This window comes from Polypterus senegalus, chromosome 1, assembly GCF_016835505.1.
Source record: "Polypterus senegalus isolate Bchr_013 chromosome 1, ASM1683550v1, whole genome shotgun sequence".
Classification (NCBI taxonomy): Eukaryota; Metazoa; Chordata; class Cladistia; order Polypteriformes; family Polypteridae; genus Polypterus; species Polypterus senegalus.
Window position 1 is genome coordinate 306,892,362 of NC_053154.1, and position 15,642 is coordinate 306,908,003.

The 15,642-nt window shown below is 40.9% G+C and overlaps 1 protein-coding gene across 1 annotated transcript in view; it reads left to right on the top strand.

Moving 5' to 3' along the window:
* pkd2l1 (polycystic kidney disease 2-like 1) overlaps nt 1-14,578 on the top strand; it is a 68,283-nt gene extending 53,705 nt beyond the window's left edge. The window contains exons 12-15 of the mRNA XM_039735189.1: nt 5,209-5,326; nt 9,652-9,791; nt 9,877-10,009; nt 12,933-14,578. Of these exons, the coding sequence (XP_039591123.1) occupies nt 5,209-5,326; nt 9,652-9,791; nt 9,877-10,009; nt 12,933-13,115 (574 nt within the window). The 3' untranslated portion in view covers nt 13,116-14,578. The remainder of the gene's footprint in view (nt 1-5,208; nt 5,327-9,651; nt 9,792-9,876; nt 10,010-12,932) is intronic.
* The last annotated feature ends 1,064 nt before the right edge of the window (nt 14,579-15,642 follow it).

Here is a 15,642-nt window from a genome sequence, read left to right on the forward strand (position 1 = left end):
CTCAATTTAGATAAAGGCACACCATGTCCAGCCCAGCCTTCTTCTCCTGGCTTATCTGTCTGTGTATTTAGCACCTTACCTCTGCCGAGTTCATTATCACTAACATCCACCAAGTTGGTTTACAACCTTGGGGAGGTGATTGAAGACAGTGCCATACAATACAACTTATTTTTTACAGCGCTCACCACTGAGTGTCAAAATACAAGCACAGATTATATGATTACTAAAAACAGAACTGGTAAACATATAAATAGAGATTGTCAGAACACACAGAGAACAAGGGCAAAACTGATTAAACATAAATAGAAATCAATAATATCTGTCTATCAATTCATTTATGAACTATGGCCAGTTGGCAATGGAGGAGATTAAAATTGTTAAAAAGAAAATAAAATACAAAGTCACAGTCCTGGATACCTAGGCCAACTGGCTACCTCACCCCCTCCAGTGTGTTTTCTATAGTTGAGTCTTTTCTGGCTGATGAGAGATTCTTCCCAACCAATGATTCCAACTCTCCTTTATCCAATATGACTCTTCCATATGCAAACCACCTGCTCTTCATTGACCATGTTTCCACAGTCTCCAGGTCTTGCAGATTCACTCTACAACATCTGCAAGATCAGACCGTATCTGATAGAGCATGTAGCACAGCTCTTGGTCCAGGGTTTGGTCTTGTGATGTCTGGACTACAGCAACTGTCTTCCACCATGTGTCACCAAGCTACTGCAGATGATTCGAAATGTAGCAGCACATCTGGTGTTCAACAAACCAAGGCAGGTGCATATCCAGTGGCATAGCTGGGGGGGGATAGCATTGGGTGCAAGGGGGGACATCTGTCCCCGGGCGCAGCATCCAAGGGGTGCCAAATTGATGTTACGAAATTTTAGAATGAAATGTTTTCCATTCTTAAATGCACTAAAAAGTAAATAAAAAACATTTGCATACTCAGTCCATCTCTCCATCAGTATGAGGATATCTTTTTCCTATTTTTTTTGTCTCTTTCTGATTTCGAAGCACATATTAGTTCTATATACCCAACAGACAATAATTTATCCCCTCCACTCCACCACTCTAACATGCTTGACTCCCACCCAGAAACATTTTTGACATTTTTAAGCAGGTCGCGCATCTGACATGAGGCATTAGTGTTAGTTGTTGCAAATATATATTTTCGACTTAGCATTGTTGTCTTAATTATTTTACTTTGTTCTATCTTTATAAATTTAGTGAAACCTTGAAAATATACGCATAAAAGTGCTTTAAAAAATTAAAATATTAAAAAATTTTAAACTATTTAAAATAAAAAATATGAATTTTCCTTCTTAAAATACTATTATTTTAAATACATTTTTAAAAATTTTCTTTCCCTTCCCCATTGCATTTTGGCAAACAGGAGGGGGTGCTGAAAACCCTAGCTATGCCTCTGTGTATATAACTCCTCTTTTAATATCACTACACTGGCACTATGTAGCGACACGTATTAAAATTAAATTCTTGATGCTTGCCAACAGTGTAGTCAATGGGTCAGCAACTACTGCGTATATCTCTCTATTATAATAAAAAAAATCCTGGGAACAGACAAGACTTTTTAGCCTGGGACGAAGACGTGGCTTTATCAGAGAGATATTTTCAAGTCCCACAAGATGAGACTTTGTGCCAAGAGATTTAATCACGCCCTGGGCCAGAAATAAAAGACAAAGAGTAGATGACAAAGTAGAACGTCTTAAAAGAATTCAAAAACGTTGGCGCAATACACATGCAGAGCAGGTTAGAGATCATGAAAGTACTAAAATTGAAACTCTCAAAAAAATGATAGTAAAGATCGCATTAACGCAAACAAACAGAAATTATTACTCTGTGAAATAATGGAACAGCAAAGAGATTGAATATACTGTTTGGATTTAAAATTTAAGTCGGAGACTTGTAGATCTTCTAATTTGTGTTGCCATCAGGGAAAAGTAGTGTTTCTTTCCAATGAAGAGGCATATACACGAGAATTAAAAAATTTGTTGTTAGGTGAAAGTGAAATCCAGAGACGCAAATGGCTGGCGTGTAGCATAGGCCAGGGGGGTTGGTGAGCAAAGTGAGCAGGGGGCAAAGACCCCTAGTATAAAAAAAAAACTATTGAGGTCCTATGCTCCATCAAAACCACTCAGATCTACTGCTGAATGGCATCTCGGTGGGGTCTGGGCGGTCTCGTGACCAGAGAACCCCTGCAGATTTTGTTTTTTTTTTTTCTCCAACCCCTTTTGGAGTTTATTTTTTTGTTTTATCTGTCCGATCTTTGTTACTTAGTATTGCCTAATCCTATTTTTATATTTTTCTTTTTTCTTTTTTCTTTCTTCATCTTGTAAAGCACTTTGAACTACATAGTTTGTATGAAAATGTGCTCTAGAAATAAATGTTGTTGATGTTGTTGTCTCAAATCTCAATCCAGACTTTTTTCATGTGAAGCTCCAAGCTGCAGTGTCCACTTCCATTCAAACGCCTGACTCCCTCAATGTGTTTCAGAAGCGTTTACAGACTCTCTCGTTTGGTAAAGTTCTGTCTAACTGATACGAGCTGTTGGGTTTTTGTAACCTAGCAAGTGTAATTAGCTTGCGTTTTTGTTCTGAGCTCTTCGCTTGTGATCAATTTTGAAGCTGTGTATTGTAACGCTTGTTCCCAAACACTCCTTCAGACTGATGGTCACTCGATTATGTTGACCTCTTTTGTAAGTTACTTTGAATATAAACAGCTGCTAAGTGAATTAATGTAAATATAAATGTAATATTGGAACTACAGCACTGGTCACACCTACATCTTGATTCACATCACATACACACTTGTTGCTGCTGGCATTAGACTTGCACTGTGCAGTGGGTGCTGCTGTAATTAGATCCCCAGCATGCTCTGGTTGCTTCTGAGCCTGATGAAATATTTACTACTGGGATTGGATTCCCACCAATCGAGCGCTTGATGCTGAGAGTGAAGGACTGGTTGTGTCAAGGCATTGGAGTCATGTCACGTACCACTATCTGAGGGGACTGAAGTACCACTTTTTTGCTGAGGTTGGATTACTGGTTACTCCTAGGATTAGATACCCTACATGCTCTATTTGTTACTGGGACTGGGTGCCCAACAATCACCAAATGATGCCCAAAGTAAAGTCCTGTTTGCATCTTGGGATTGAATTCCTGCCATCTCTCAGTATTTACCGGGATTGAAGTGCCATGGGGTTGGATGACTGATTACTGCTGTGCTTGGATTCCTATTATGAATTTGTTGATAACTGGGTGGAGTTTCCCAGCATGCCTTGTTGGTCACTGGCACTGGGTTTTCACAATTTACCAATTGGTCCCCAAGGAAAGTGAAGCACTGGTAGCTGCTCTGATTGAGTTTCTATTATACACCATTTGGGAAGCTTCTTACAACATCAGAATCTGTAGAAGAATCACATTTATTGACTAAGTGTGCTCACATACAAGGGTTTTGACGGTAGTTTCTTGATGACTGTCTAAGTATAGTTAACATGACAGATATAAAGACAATTGACAAGGGCACACATGAGATAAATACAAGATGAACAAGGTGATCATATCCATATAAAGTGAAGGCAGTGCAGGAAATACTGAAATATTTACACATTAGCTCTTTTGCAGGATGCTGGGGGTGCCCATACTGAGCACGGACAGCTGAATAAACCATTTGTGATCTTGACAGCCTGTTGAAAGAAACTGTTCTTATATCTGCTTGCTTTGGCATAGTTTTGTCTATAACGGTTGGCAGATGGGAGAAGTTCAAAGGCGATGTGGCCTGGATGTGAGGGGCCGGTGATGATTTATCCTGCCCGCTTTTTGACTCTGGCATGGTAATGCACCAGTTGTATAACATGTACTAGCTGCTGCTGAAACTGGAGCACAACTTGCTGTTATGACTGTAGTTGCCACCTTGCACTGCCTGACTCCCGGACTGAATTCCCAGCTGAATGCCATTTACAATGAAAATCTGATTGGCACTGAATTTTGCACTCTGGTTGATACTTGGATGGGATTACTAATGCACAATGACTGCTAATGTGCCTGTTATTGCTAGGCTGTGGTCACTATTATGGCTTATGTACTGCGCAGGCTGTGTCCCTGGCATGTTCTGATTGTTTATTTGAAGGAATGAGTGAAGGCAACGCTGATTGCTGCTGGGGTGGCATTTCCAACAAAGCACCACCTAATATGGGGACTGCATTCCTGATGTGCATTGGTGGGATTGCAGGGATTGGCACACTTTCTTTGCTGTTCAGGCTACTGGATGAGGCTGATGTTGGATTACCTTCGTGTTTTGGGTTGATGCTGCGCTTGAACTGCTGCAGTGCAGTGGTCTTGACTGACTTTGGTCCTGGGACTGCTTCACATCTTTAGAAAGATAAGTGGACCTTGGAAACTGGTGAATCAAACTGGCACTTTTTAAAAAAAGTGATGGCAGCGTGAATATAACTTATTTTCTGGGAAGCACCTTTCCTACCTATAGAACTGGCTAGAAGCTGAACTATTTGGACCAGCATGACATTAAAAACAAAACAGAGATGGTAGCAGATGGCACATTTAAGAGAATACTCTACCCAAAAATATTTTTGTATATGTTATTTATCCCATGTGATTTGTAGGTGTAACTAAGGAACAATTTTAGTCTCGTGGTTTCATGGAAAATGAGAAAAAATGGTTTATCATATATATACATATATATACTGTATATATATATATACAGTATATATATATATATATATATATATATATATAGTTGCACTGGGGAGTGCCGGTGGAAGATTGCCAGGAAGCACCTGGAGCTCATCCGGGTGACTATAAAAGGGGCCACCTCCCTCCATTCGATAGCTAGAGTCGGGAGAGAAGAGAGCTTGGTGGAGAGGAGCGGAGGCGGCCTGAAGAAGTGAAGCATTTGTGTTGTGGCCAAGACTTTGGGGTTTGTTCACTTTATTGACTGTAAATATGACTGTATATAAACGTGTGTTGGGTGACGTCAACATGTCCGTCTGTCTGTGTCTGGGCCGGCTACCACAATATATATATATATATATTTTTGGGAGAGAGTTCTGTTGTTCACAGTATAAAAGAAGTGAAGAACCCTAATTTAAACAGCCTTCATGAATTTAAAACAAATTAGATGTAAATAATGTGAAAATGAACAAATCTAAGTAACTCTTCTTTTACCTTTTAGAATGGGCCATGCCGATCATGAGATTTCTGCAGCATTCACACGGTTTGATCACGACGGCAATCAGATTCTGGATGAGGAAGAGCAAAAAAGAATGATTCGTGATCTAGAAGAGAAGCGGGTACAATGTCTATCAGGCAATCATAGATTGATCAATGAATTTTTTTTCATCACACTTTTGATTCTGAATAAGCTTCGTTCAAATGAGTCACTTCATCTTTGTGGTAAACAGAGCATTTAATGAAGTTCAATCTGCCACAATCTCAGAGAGAGGTTACCAGAGTTTCCCAAACTTGTTAATTGACTTATTAATCAATCACTGTCTAATTTTGTATATCTCAGAATGAGTGCTATCAGGAAATGCTTTAAGAATCCATCCATCCATACATCCATCCATCCATCCACTAAAGTAATTTACCTGATTCTATTGCTGTGAACTAATGAATAAATCCATTATTGTCTGGGAAACAGGAAAACTTCATGGGTTATGATCTGGAATAAATAATGTGTAGGTATGCATGTCTTCCCAGAAGTTGGTAGAGGGTAGAGCACTGGTCCAGGGTATATCCCACCTAAAGTTTACAGGACAGACATAAAACCCTAAGATCCTGTATGTGGGTAACAGTTTCAGGCACCAGTACTAAGGAGTCAGATTTGCAGACTTGGTGGAAGTGAATAACATTTGCTTAGGACGCAAGAGGGCTATTTGAGCCAACAAATACCAAGGTGCCTTATCCACCCATCTCTATATATGTAAAATCCAAATCCAAATCTGTCTGTCTGTATGTATGTCTGTCCGATTTTCATGAGAGAACTACTTAACGGATTTAGATCCGGTTTTTTTTCTATAATTTGCTTGAACGTTCTGGTTGATTTTGTGACTTTTGTCATCGTGTTAGATATGATAGTTCGCTTGCGGTACAAATTTATTTGCGTGAATCTGAGAGAGAGAGAAACAGCAGGCTGAGCTCCCTTCTCACTCACGCGTCTTCCTTCGGGGCATAACCTTAACTCTGCTTAGTTAGCGAATGAGAGAATTACTTAACGAGAATGGGATTTTTTCCTATAATTTGCTTGAACATTCCAGTTGATGTCTCTCATCATGCTAAGAGTCATAGTTTGCTTGCAGAAGTGATATATTCAAGCTAATCCGAGTCAGAGGCTGCGGGCCGAGAGGAGGGAGAAGCGTTACGTCAGGATTAGGGAGCCTGGCAGGGCCCTCCTCGCTGTCCTGCTTCACTTCTACGTGGGTGAAGCCATGGCGGATGGCTAGTAATAGATAAACTGGAGCCAGTGTGGTAAAAGTGACCATTCTGCACCAGCGTCATGGTCCTGTTGGCCATGGCAACTGCTTCCAATTTGATATTACTTTAAATGCTGTCTTTAAAAAGAGGTTTTGAATTCCAGTTCCCTAAGACCTCCAACTGGAAAGGTAAAATAGAAATCGGATGTAAGGATGGATAAATTAAGGCTTTAATCAAGAGCTTCAGGGTAGCATTCACGAGCAATAAGACAATAAGTACAAACAAGGATTCATTTGCAAAGAGCATTTTCTCATTAGTAACTGTAAAAGACACTATATAAATGATCAAACTTAAGGCTGATTTATATTTCCATGTTAAGCTTACACTCTAGCTATGCATGGAGGTTTTGGCATCAAAAGTAGTCTTTACTTCAGCATCCCGCTGCACTGTGACACACTTTCTTACATAAGCAAACGTATTTGTCTCTCACATTTTCCCCTTTTCCAGAAATTCATAGATTTCCAAACCCAATATCTCTGCAAAAGAACGAAGGTCCAAGTCTTTAGAGTCCTGGTGCTTCCTGTCTTGTTATATGGTTGTGAGACATGGACGCAATCCAGTGACCTGAGATGAAGACTGGACTCCTTTGGTACTGTGTCTCCCTGGAAAATCCTTGGGTACCGTTGGTTTGACTTTGTGTCGAATGAGTGGTTGATCATGGAGTCCCGAATGAGGCACATTACATGCATTATGAGGGAGCGTCAGTTACAGCACTATGGCCATGTGGTGCAATTCCCCAAAGGGTGATCCGACTCCCAGAATTCTCATTGTTGAGGACCAGAGTGGCTGGACCAGGCCAAGGGGACGCCCACGTAACACCCTCTGTGGCAGATAGAGGGTCATTAACGGAGGGTGAGACTGGACCGTGTGTCTGCCTGCGAGAGTTGCCAACCAGAATCCTGAGCTGTTTTGTCATGGGGTGGGTGTGGCAATGCACAGTACCAGTGCCTGCTCCCCAGCCTGACCTGACCTGACCTTTCAAACTGGAAGATGAACATTTCAGGAAACACATATTTGCCAATCAGAGTCATAGAGGTTCACATCAATACAATGTGTAGTCACATTTTTGAGGAGGCGTACTTCAGGTTATGTCTCATTCCCTGATTGGTCACCATTCATGGAAAAAAAATAATATTCCAACATACCAGACATACAGTAGAAAAGTTGCTGTCCGTGGCACTTGTTGTGTTGCTTACCGTATACATTCTAAATTGCATTTTGTACACTTTGAATGCTGCACACATGCGTACCTATAGGAAAATGTTGCTGATCTTTGATGGCTTGTGAGACTTTAAAGAGATTCTCATTTATGTTTCATTTAAGAATCAGATTTGTCACAAATATTTCTCCTACAATTCCTTAGGAGAAATAACTTTAGACCAGGGGTCCCCAACTCTGGTCTTGGAGGTTTTCATTCTGACCCTTTTCTTAATTAGTGACCTGTTTTTTGCTGCTAATTAACCTCTTTAGACAAAAAGGAGACATGAGATACAACTGAGGTAAAAGGAGTCAAAATTGGGAATTTGTGAAATCTCTTTCAAAACTTGCGATTTTTTACTTATTATTGGACTGGTGCCTTGATAACATACAACATTTGGGATAATATTGATGGCAAGTCTTTTGTTTTCCCAATTGGAGCACAGGCAAATGAAGTGACTTGCTCACAGTGGTGTCAGTAGTGGGATTAGAAACCACAACCTCGTGTCTTAAAGTCCCAAGTGTTAACCACTGTGCCACACTGCCTGCCTTTGCTTCCAGACTGGGTATGATCTAATTGGAAAACAACAATATAAATTAGAGCAGCTCATACTATTATTCAGAAGCAAGGACTACAGGTTTGTAATGGCAGTAAAGTCTTTGATTACCAAAACAACCGTCCATTCATTTCACCGTATATTAGAGCACACAATGCAAATACTCTCAAATTGCAAAAACAAATGTTTTGAAAACCTGAGCCTATCGTGTGACTTTGCAGAGGTCTCTTCTGAAACTCAAAAGGAGACATTTGTGAAACATCTTGGTTATTTTTTTTTCTCAGAAGAAAAATCTAAGGCAAAAGAAAATGTGTTAATTTTATTTCTTTCTGAACTCACATGTCTAGGAGAAACCAAAAAGATATTATGGAGAATTCTTTTTTGATTTGTCATTCCTCTGAGTCGAAGGTAAATAATTTACTAATTGCTAACAGTTCTGTGACAAATTCCATGCCAGGCAGCATTACCTTCTTTTCAAGGTTTGCTGGTTTTGGATAAGACGTCTATGATGTGAGCGTCTCCAGTGTAGGCAGTGTAAGAAAGACGGTATATAGCGCCTGACTCGACACAGATTTGACACGAGAGACACGTGTAAAATTAAATAAAGTTTTATTTTCTTCAGCTGTGAGACACGTCTTCCCCGTGTCCCACAAGCCCAACACAGTCCCAAGCACAATTCAGCAATCAACCACAAATGTCTCGTCTTCCTTCTCCACCTCCCCTCACCAAGCTTCGTCCTCCTCCCACCCGACTCTGGCCACTGAGTGGAGGTCGCTGGCTCCCTTTATAGTTCACCCGGAAGTGCTCCAGGTGCTTGATCCCTGATTTCCGGCTGCACTTCCGGGTGTGACAAATTGGTCGCTCACACGGGCTCAGGAGTCCCAAATACAGCGCCCCCTGGCGGTACCTGCGGGACCCAACAGGGCTGCACCCAACTCCAATTCCCAGGATGCCCTGCGGGAACCCGAGATACTGTTCCACCCCAGGGAGGCGGCCAACTAGCATTCAGGGGGAGGTATTGCAATGTCCATGGCTGCTCCCCCTGAATATAGTGTGCAGGGGCGTCCCGGCTGGGTAAGGACGCCAAGCCCCTGTCACAACAGACAACTACTTCATATTCATTTTTAGTTGTTTTAGTGTTGAAGGAGATCTTTTATAAATGATGTTGATATTGATTTATAATAAAAATGCCATTGATATTCCCATCAAAAGACCATCTTCATTTTAAAGTATGACATTCACTTTAGGGAACTGAGCTCATTATGAATGGTGGCATATAAAGACTAAAGGCCTTGTACATTTACTTAGAGTGATGTGCAATATGAAAGCTGCATTGCAACCCCTGCCCATCCATACTGCAATTTTTAAAATTTCTCTCTTACCTTTAGGTGGCGCTGAATGCAGAGATAGAGAACCTCGGACGAAATTACAGTAAAAACACTTTTGATGAACCAGTGGAGTGCGTAGATGTGAAGAACAGCAACAAACCTGACCGAAGTGCCGAGATCTCGCCGGAGGAGTTCCAGATGTGAGTGTGGGCAGGACATCAGGGTGTGAGTGGATTCCTTCTGAGCCATTTCAGTTTTCAGTTAAAGAAATTTTGTGTATTTAAGGTTACTTCGCCGTGTCGTTCACCTGGAGAACTCAGTCGGCAACATAGTGTCTAAGATGGATGCACAGGCCATAAAGGCAGAACTTGAAGACAAAAACAAGGTGAAGCGAAAGGATATGATGAGCAAAATGATGGTAAATATCAATCAGGTACAATAAGATTTGCCCAGAATTATTGATTGTGAAGCTGCTAGTTAATAAGCACCAGCAGAGATGGGGGCTCGTTTATTAGTTTGTCTTAAAAATTAGTTGTAATAATTCTTTCCTTTGATTCCTGTATTTGATCTGTAAAGTCCAGCAAACCATATCTGGTCAACATCTGCAGCATCCCCTCAATCAGCAGTATACAACACAGCAGTTTTTATCCATCCATCCCTTTTCTAACTGATTTTAGGGTCATGGGGACCCTGGTTCATTACTATAGTTGCAAGTGCAATATCCAGAGGTGGAAAGCCATCTCTGATGAAGAGAATCCTCAGCACACAGACTCAATGCTGTCATGGCTGACATTGAAGGATGTGAATACTTATGAGATCAATCAATTTGTGTTGTACATTTGTAAGTATTTAGGCCACTTTGCAGAGATCTGCTTTCACTTTGACATTAAAGAGTTCTTTTCTATCGATCAGTATCAGAAAAAAACAAATTCAGTGCACTGTGATTCAGTGTTGCACAGCAATAAAATATGAAAACATCCAAGGGAGTGAATATCTTGTATAGGCACTGTAAAGATAGATAGATAGACAGATAGACAGATAGATAGATAGATAGATAGATAGATAGATAGATAGATAGATAGATAGATAGATAGATAAGGCACTATATGATAGATAGATAGATAGATAAGGCACTATATGATAGATAGATAGATAGATAGATAGATAGATAGATAGATAGATAGATAGATAGATAGATAGAGAACAGAGATTGTGTAATATACAGATGTGGACAAATCTGTTGGTCTCCCTCCACAAAAAAGAAGAACCCACGATTGTCTCCGAAATAACTTCTAACTGATAAAAGTTATTGGTACCCATCATTTATTATTCTATATTTTACCAAATTAAGAGTTTAGGTTTTGATTCAACAGAATATTTCAAATAATAACACAAATGAAAATGGCCTGAACAAAAATGATGGGAGGCTTAACCTCATATTTTGTTGCACAACCTTGAGAGGCAATCATTGCAAACACGTGACTCCTGGAGCTCTACATGAGACGTCTGCTCCTGTCCACAGGTCGCTTGGCCCTACTGCTCTATCTGTGTCAGGTTTGAAGAGGTCTTCTCCAGACTGTACCTTCCAGTTTTTTTCCACAGAACTTTGATAGGAAAGGTCATTTCAGAATAGTCCAATGTTTTGTTCTTAGCCGTTTTTGGGTGCTTTTAGCTTTGTGTTTTGGCTCCTTATCCTGTTGGAGGATCCATGACCTGCGACAGAGACAGAGCTTTCTGACACTGGGCAGTAAGTTTCACTCCAGAATGTCTGGAAAGTCTTGAGATGTCATTGTTCCCTACACACTCAAGGCATCCCGATGCAGCAAAACAGCCCCAAAACATAAGTGAGCCTCCTCCATGTTGCACTGTACTTCTGATGTTCTTTTGTTTGAAAGCTTCATTTTTTCATCTTTGGACACAGAGCTGACATGACTTGACAGTTTTGTCTCATCTGTCCAAGGGACATCCTCCCAGAAACTTTGTGGCTCGTCAATATGCATTTTAACAAATTCCAGTCTGGCTTTTTTACGTGGAGTCCTCTTGAGTCTTCTTCCATTGAGCCCACTGTTATTCATAAGGCAATGAATGGTGTGATCAGACATTGCTGGACTTTGACCTTGAAGTTCAGCTTGTATCTCTTTGGAAGCTGTCCTTGGCTTTTTGTCTGCCATTCTCACAATCCTTCTGCCCATTCTGAGGTTGATTTTCCTTTTGCGGCCGTCTCCAGGGAGGTTGGCTACAGTCCCATGGACCTTAAACTGTTTACTAATATTTGCAACTGTTGTCACAGGAGTATCAAGCTGCTTGGTGATGGTCTTCTAGTCTTTGCCTTTAACATACCTGTCTAGAATTATCTTTCTGATCTCCTAAGATAACTCTCTCCTTTGCTTTCTCTGGTCCATGTCCAGTGGGGGATACTTGATGATACCAAACAGCAGAATGACTACTTTTCTGCATTTAAATCAGCCGAATGACTGATTGCACGATTGGAGACCTGTGTGATATTAATTAAAAAACAGCTAGTTTCACAATCTAATGTGTCAGGGCCATTTTGGGAGATCTAAGCAACACTTCATCTCTTGTCACACATGCTTTGCTTTACTAGATGACATGTCAAAGCCATGCAGGCATACATGGGACCACTGTTTCCCATTTAATCACTTTTCAGGGGGCATATGGTACTTTTAAAATGAACAGTGTCACAAAAGCAGACCACAGACATCAAAAGGTTTGGGGCAACCACCCATATATTGTACCTTGGCTGCAAATGGCTTAAATTCGTTGTGATATTCACAGGTTTGAGTCCAAAACAGAACTCATTGTAAAATGAAAAGATGGCGGCAGTAAAGGCCGAGACTGAAAGTGACATCATCGAGACTGGAAGTGATGTCATCGTGGTGCTGGACCTAGAAGTGATATGTTCACAGCTGGAAGTGACGTCATCCATGGTGTCCACTCCCAAAAACCGGTAACGGGAGTGACGTCATTACTGGCGTCGGGACCTAGTGAGATTTCCCGTGGATGATCTACAGAAGACTGAGAAAGAGAGTTAGTGCATCTCGCCACCCCCTGGTCTGGCGTGCTAGTACTATCCTTAAGGCCTTTGAGCTGTCTCCCAAAAGCACGTGTGGGACAACAGTAAGGGGATCAACAAATTTGTCCATGTTGGCAAGTTAACTGTATGATTGATACTTGTACACACATTCACACGCAATTTCCTTCAGGCATAATTGAGTCTATCCTATTTTATTGAAGTTCATCAAATTATTGAATTAAACAGGAAATGTAAATGATCATTTTTTATTTTCTCACAAACATGTATCTCCTGCTTTTCTCTCTAGGATGAGAAGCCTGTGCCAGGGAACCTGCTGCAGCACAAGAGCCCAGAAGCCACAGGGGGTGGCGTACTGGCAAAGCCCACTTTTGGGCTCAATCACCCATCTGATGAGGTCTGGCTAGGCAGCTCTACAGGGTCTGCCTTCCCACCACTAGGTACCCGGGCGCGTGCCAATCTACACTTCTGAGGAGACAAACCCACAGTATAATTATTTAAAAGATTCTTCATGTAGACTATTAGAAGTGTCACGTGTGCCCTAGGACAAACACTCTAGATAGTGGACTGCATTCAGCCAGTCATTGGGCGTCTTCACAATAACCAGCGTTGTTTGAATTACTCCCTCCGTGTAAACAGTAGAAGTGAAATCTGACAGCATGTTAATGCCACATTAAACGAGGTCGGCCACTCGGTTGCTAATCTTATAAAAACGATTCGAGCCAAGGACAAAGCAGAGGCCTAGTCCAGTTTTCATTTGAGCATCTCAGCACAAACAGCCCGAGCTGTCCTTTCTGGACTGATGTCTTCTGAGCTCCATCACACTCCTCTTATGTAAGACCCTTTCTTCCCAGTGTGCTTCATGACACAATAAAATCCACAGTGCTAGGCTTCCTATGAGATGCAATTTGTCAAATAAATCAAATTTTACAGTGATCTGAGAGGGCTCAGTGTGAACTAAAGTTGCATTTCTTTATACATTGCAAACAAAAGTCGCTTTTTTTAGTGCTTTTCTATAGCGAACTCTACTCTAAGACTCATTATGTGCACACAAATCTACAGTATACTAGTTTCCATTTATTTTTTTAACTTGCAGAATAACCAGGAAAACGAAGATGTTTAACATCGAGCAGTGAGGTAGAGGTGGTAATTGAAGAGCTCAGGGCTTCAGCCATTACTTCACATTGTCTTCTGTAGGTACCATGCAGCACAGTGGAAACTGGCAAATAAAAAAAACCTTACAGCTTCCTACAGTGCTTTGTGGTAATAATGGCTGTGTATAGCACTCTGTAAAGAGGATGTGTGGCCTGGTAAATTTCTGCCCAATTCTGATAAGTATGAAAGATATTGTATGCAATAAATATTGCACTGAAAGTGCTTTAGGATGGTAGTTTTGTGTGACAAATACCCCGTAGTAATTAGGGGGTCCTGTTACTGTGTCAGTCTTAGGTGAAAACTGAAATCTTACTCTGGTAATGTGAAATATACAAAGATTACCATCTTCTGACCAACATCTTGCACAACATCCATTATGGTTGCACTTTGGGACCACCGGATTTATGCGCACACAGAAGGCAGAAGCAGGTCATTTTTTAAGATATTGCAGCGCATGTGTCGGTACCAGACGTACCAGCAGTCACTGAAGCCATGCCAAGGTTACATGTATGGAATACCACTTGGGCAAAACTTAAAATTAAAATGGCAATTATTAAATGAATAATCAAATGAAAAATTAAAGCAATAAATATATATAGATATGAATGAGTAATTTAACATAAGTTAAATATGTTACCTAATTATTTTAAAACATACAGTGGTACCTCGGTATACATCCTTAGTCCGTTCCAGATCCATGGACTTCTACCAAACAGGACGTATACCAAACAAATTTTTCTCCTAAGAAATAAAGGGAAAATGACTAATCCGTTCCTATGAAAAAAAATCCTATTGTTATTGGCATATTATACATTGATGGGGTTGTATAAAATAATTTAAACACTGCTTAATACTAAAATGCATAAATACAAAAGCATTAAATGAAATAAATAAAAATGTAACCTCAATTTACTTTTTAATAATGTCTTTGTTTTTCACAATCGCAGATACCGTCGTTCTCGGCATACGGTATGCAGCAGCCATGTCCCGGATATGCATGCCACCAGCATACTTTTCAACAACCAATTCAAATTTACAAAATCATGTGAAAATTCACAGAGTGTTATAACGCGACTTGTTCACTGAATGCTAACAGACTGGAGTACTGACACTCGTGGGCAGTGGTGGCTTTGTCACAAGAGAGGTAAACAAGGGTAGCGCATGGCGTTCTAGCATGCGAATCATATTCCAAACAAAGGTCGTATAGCAAAATTTTTCGCATCCAAACAGGACGTATACCTAGTTGGACTTATTCCAAAGTGGACGTTTACCAAGGTACCACTGTAGTTTCATTTCATTTTGGTCTGACAATTGTGAACGCTAGGTGGCACTGTAGCCCCTTTAAACCCAACAGACAGACACTCAGGACACCAGGGAAAAGCACCAAGAAGTATTTGAATTCTTTTTTTTTTCTTTTACGGTGCCCCTAAGCACCACAGCCACAAATAAACAGGCAAGTAATCAAATAACACAATCACAAATCTTCTCTTTCTTTCTCCTCCACACCTTCCAACAAGCACTGTCTACCGCCTCCCGACTCTGGCTCCTTTACTGGGTTCACAGCAGTTCTGTCTATGGTCTATTTTCTATGGTCCAACCCGGAAGTCAGATGGAGAACTTGAGTTTTCTTCAGCCCGGAAGTCCTTCTGGGCTTTTGTCCCTGTGATCTGGACTATGGGTAAGACATGACTCCCCAGGTTCTCTTGCAGTGTCCCCTGACAGCACCCACGGTACTCAGCAGGGCAGTGGTATTAAAGTACATGTCCCATGGTGCCCTGCGGGAATCTGGCGCAGCGCTACACTGCAGGGGAGCTGCCATCTAACATCTTGTGGGTTAGTAGTGT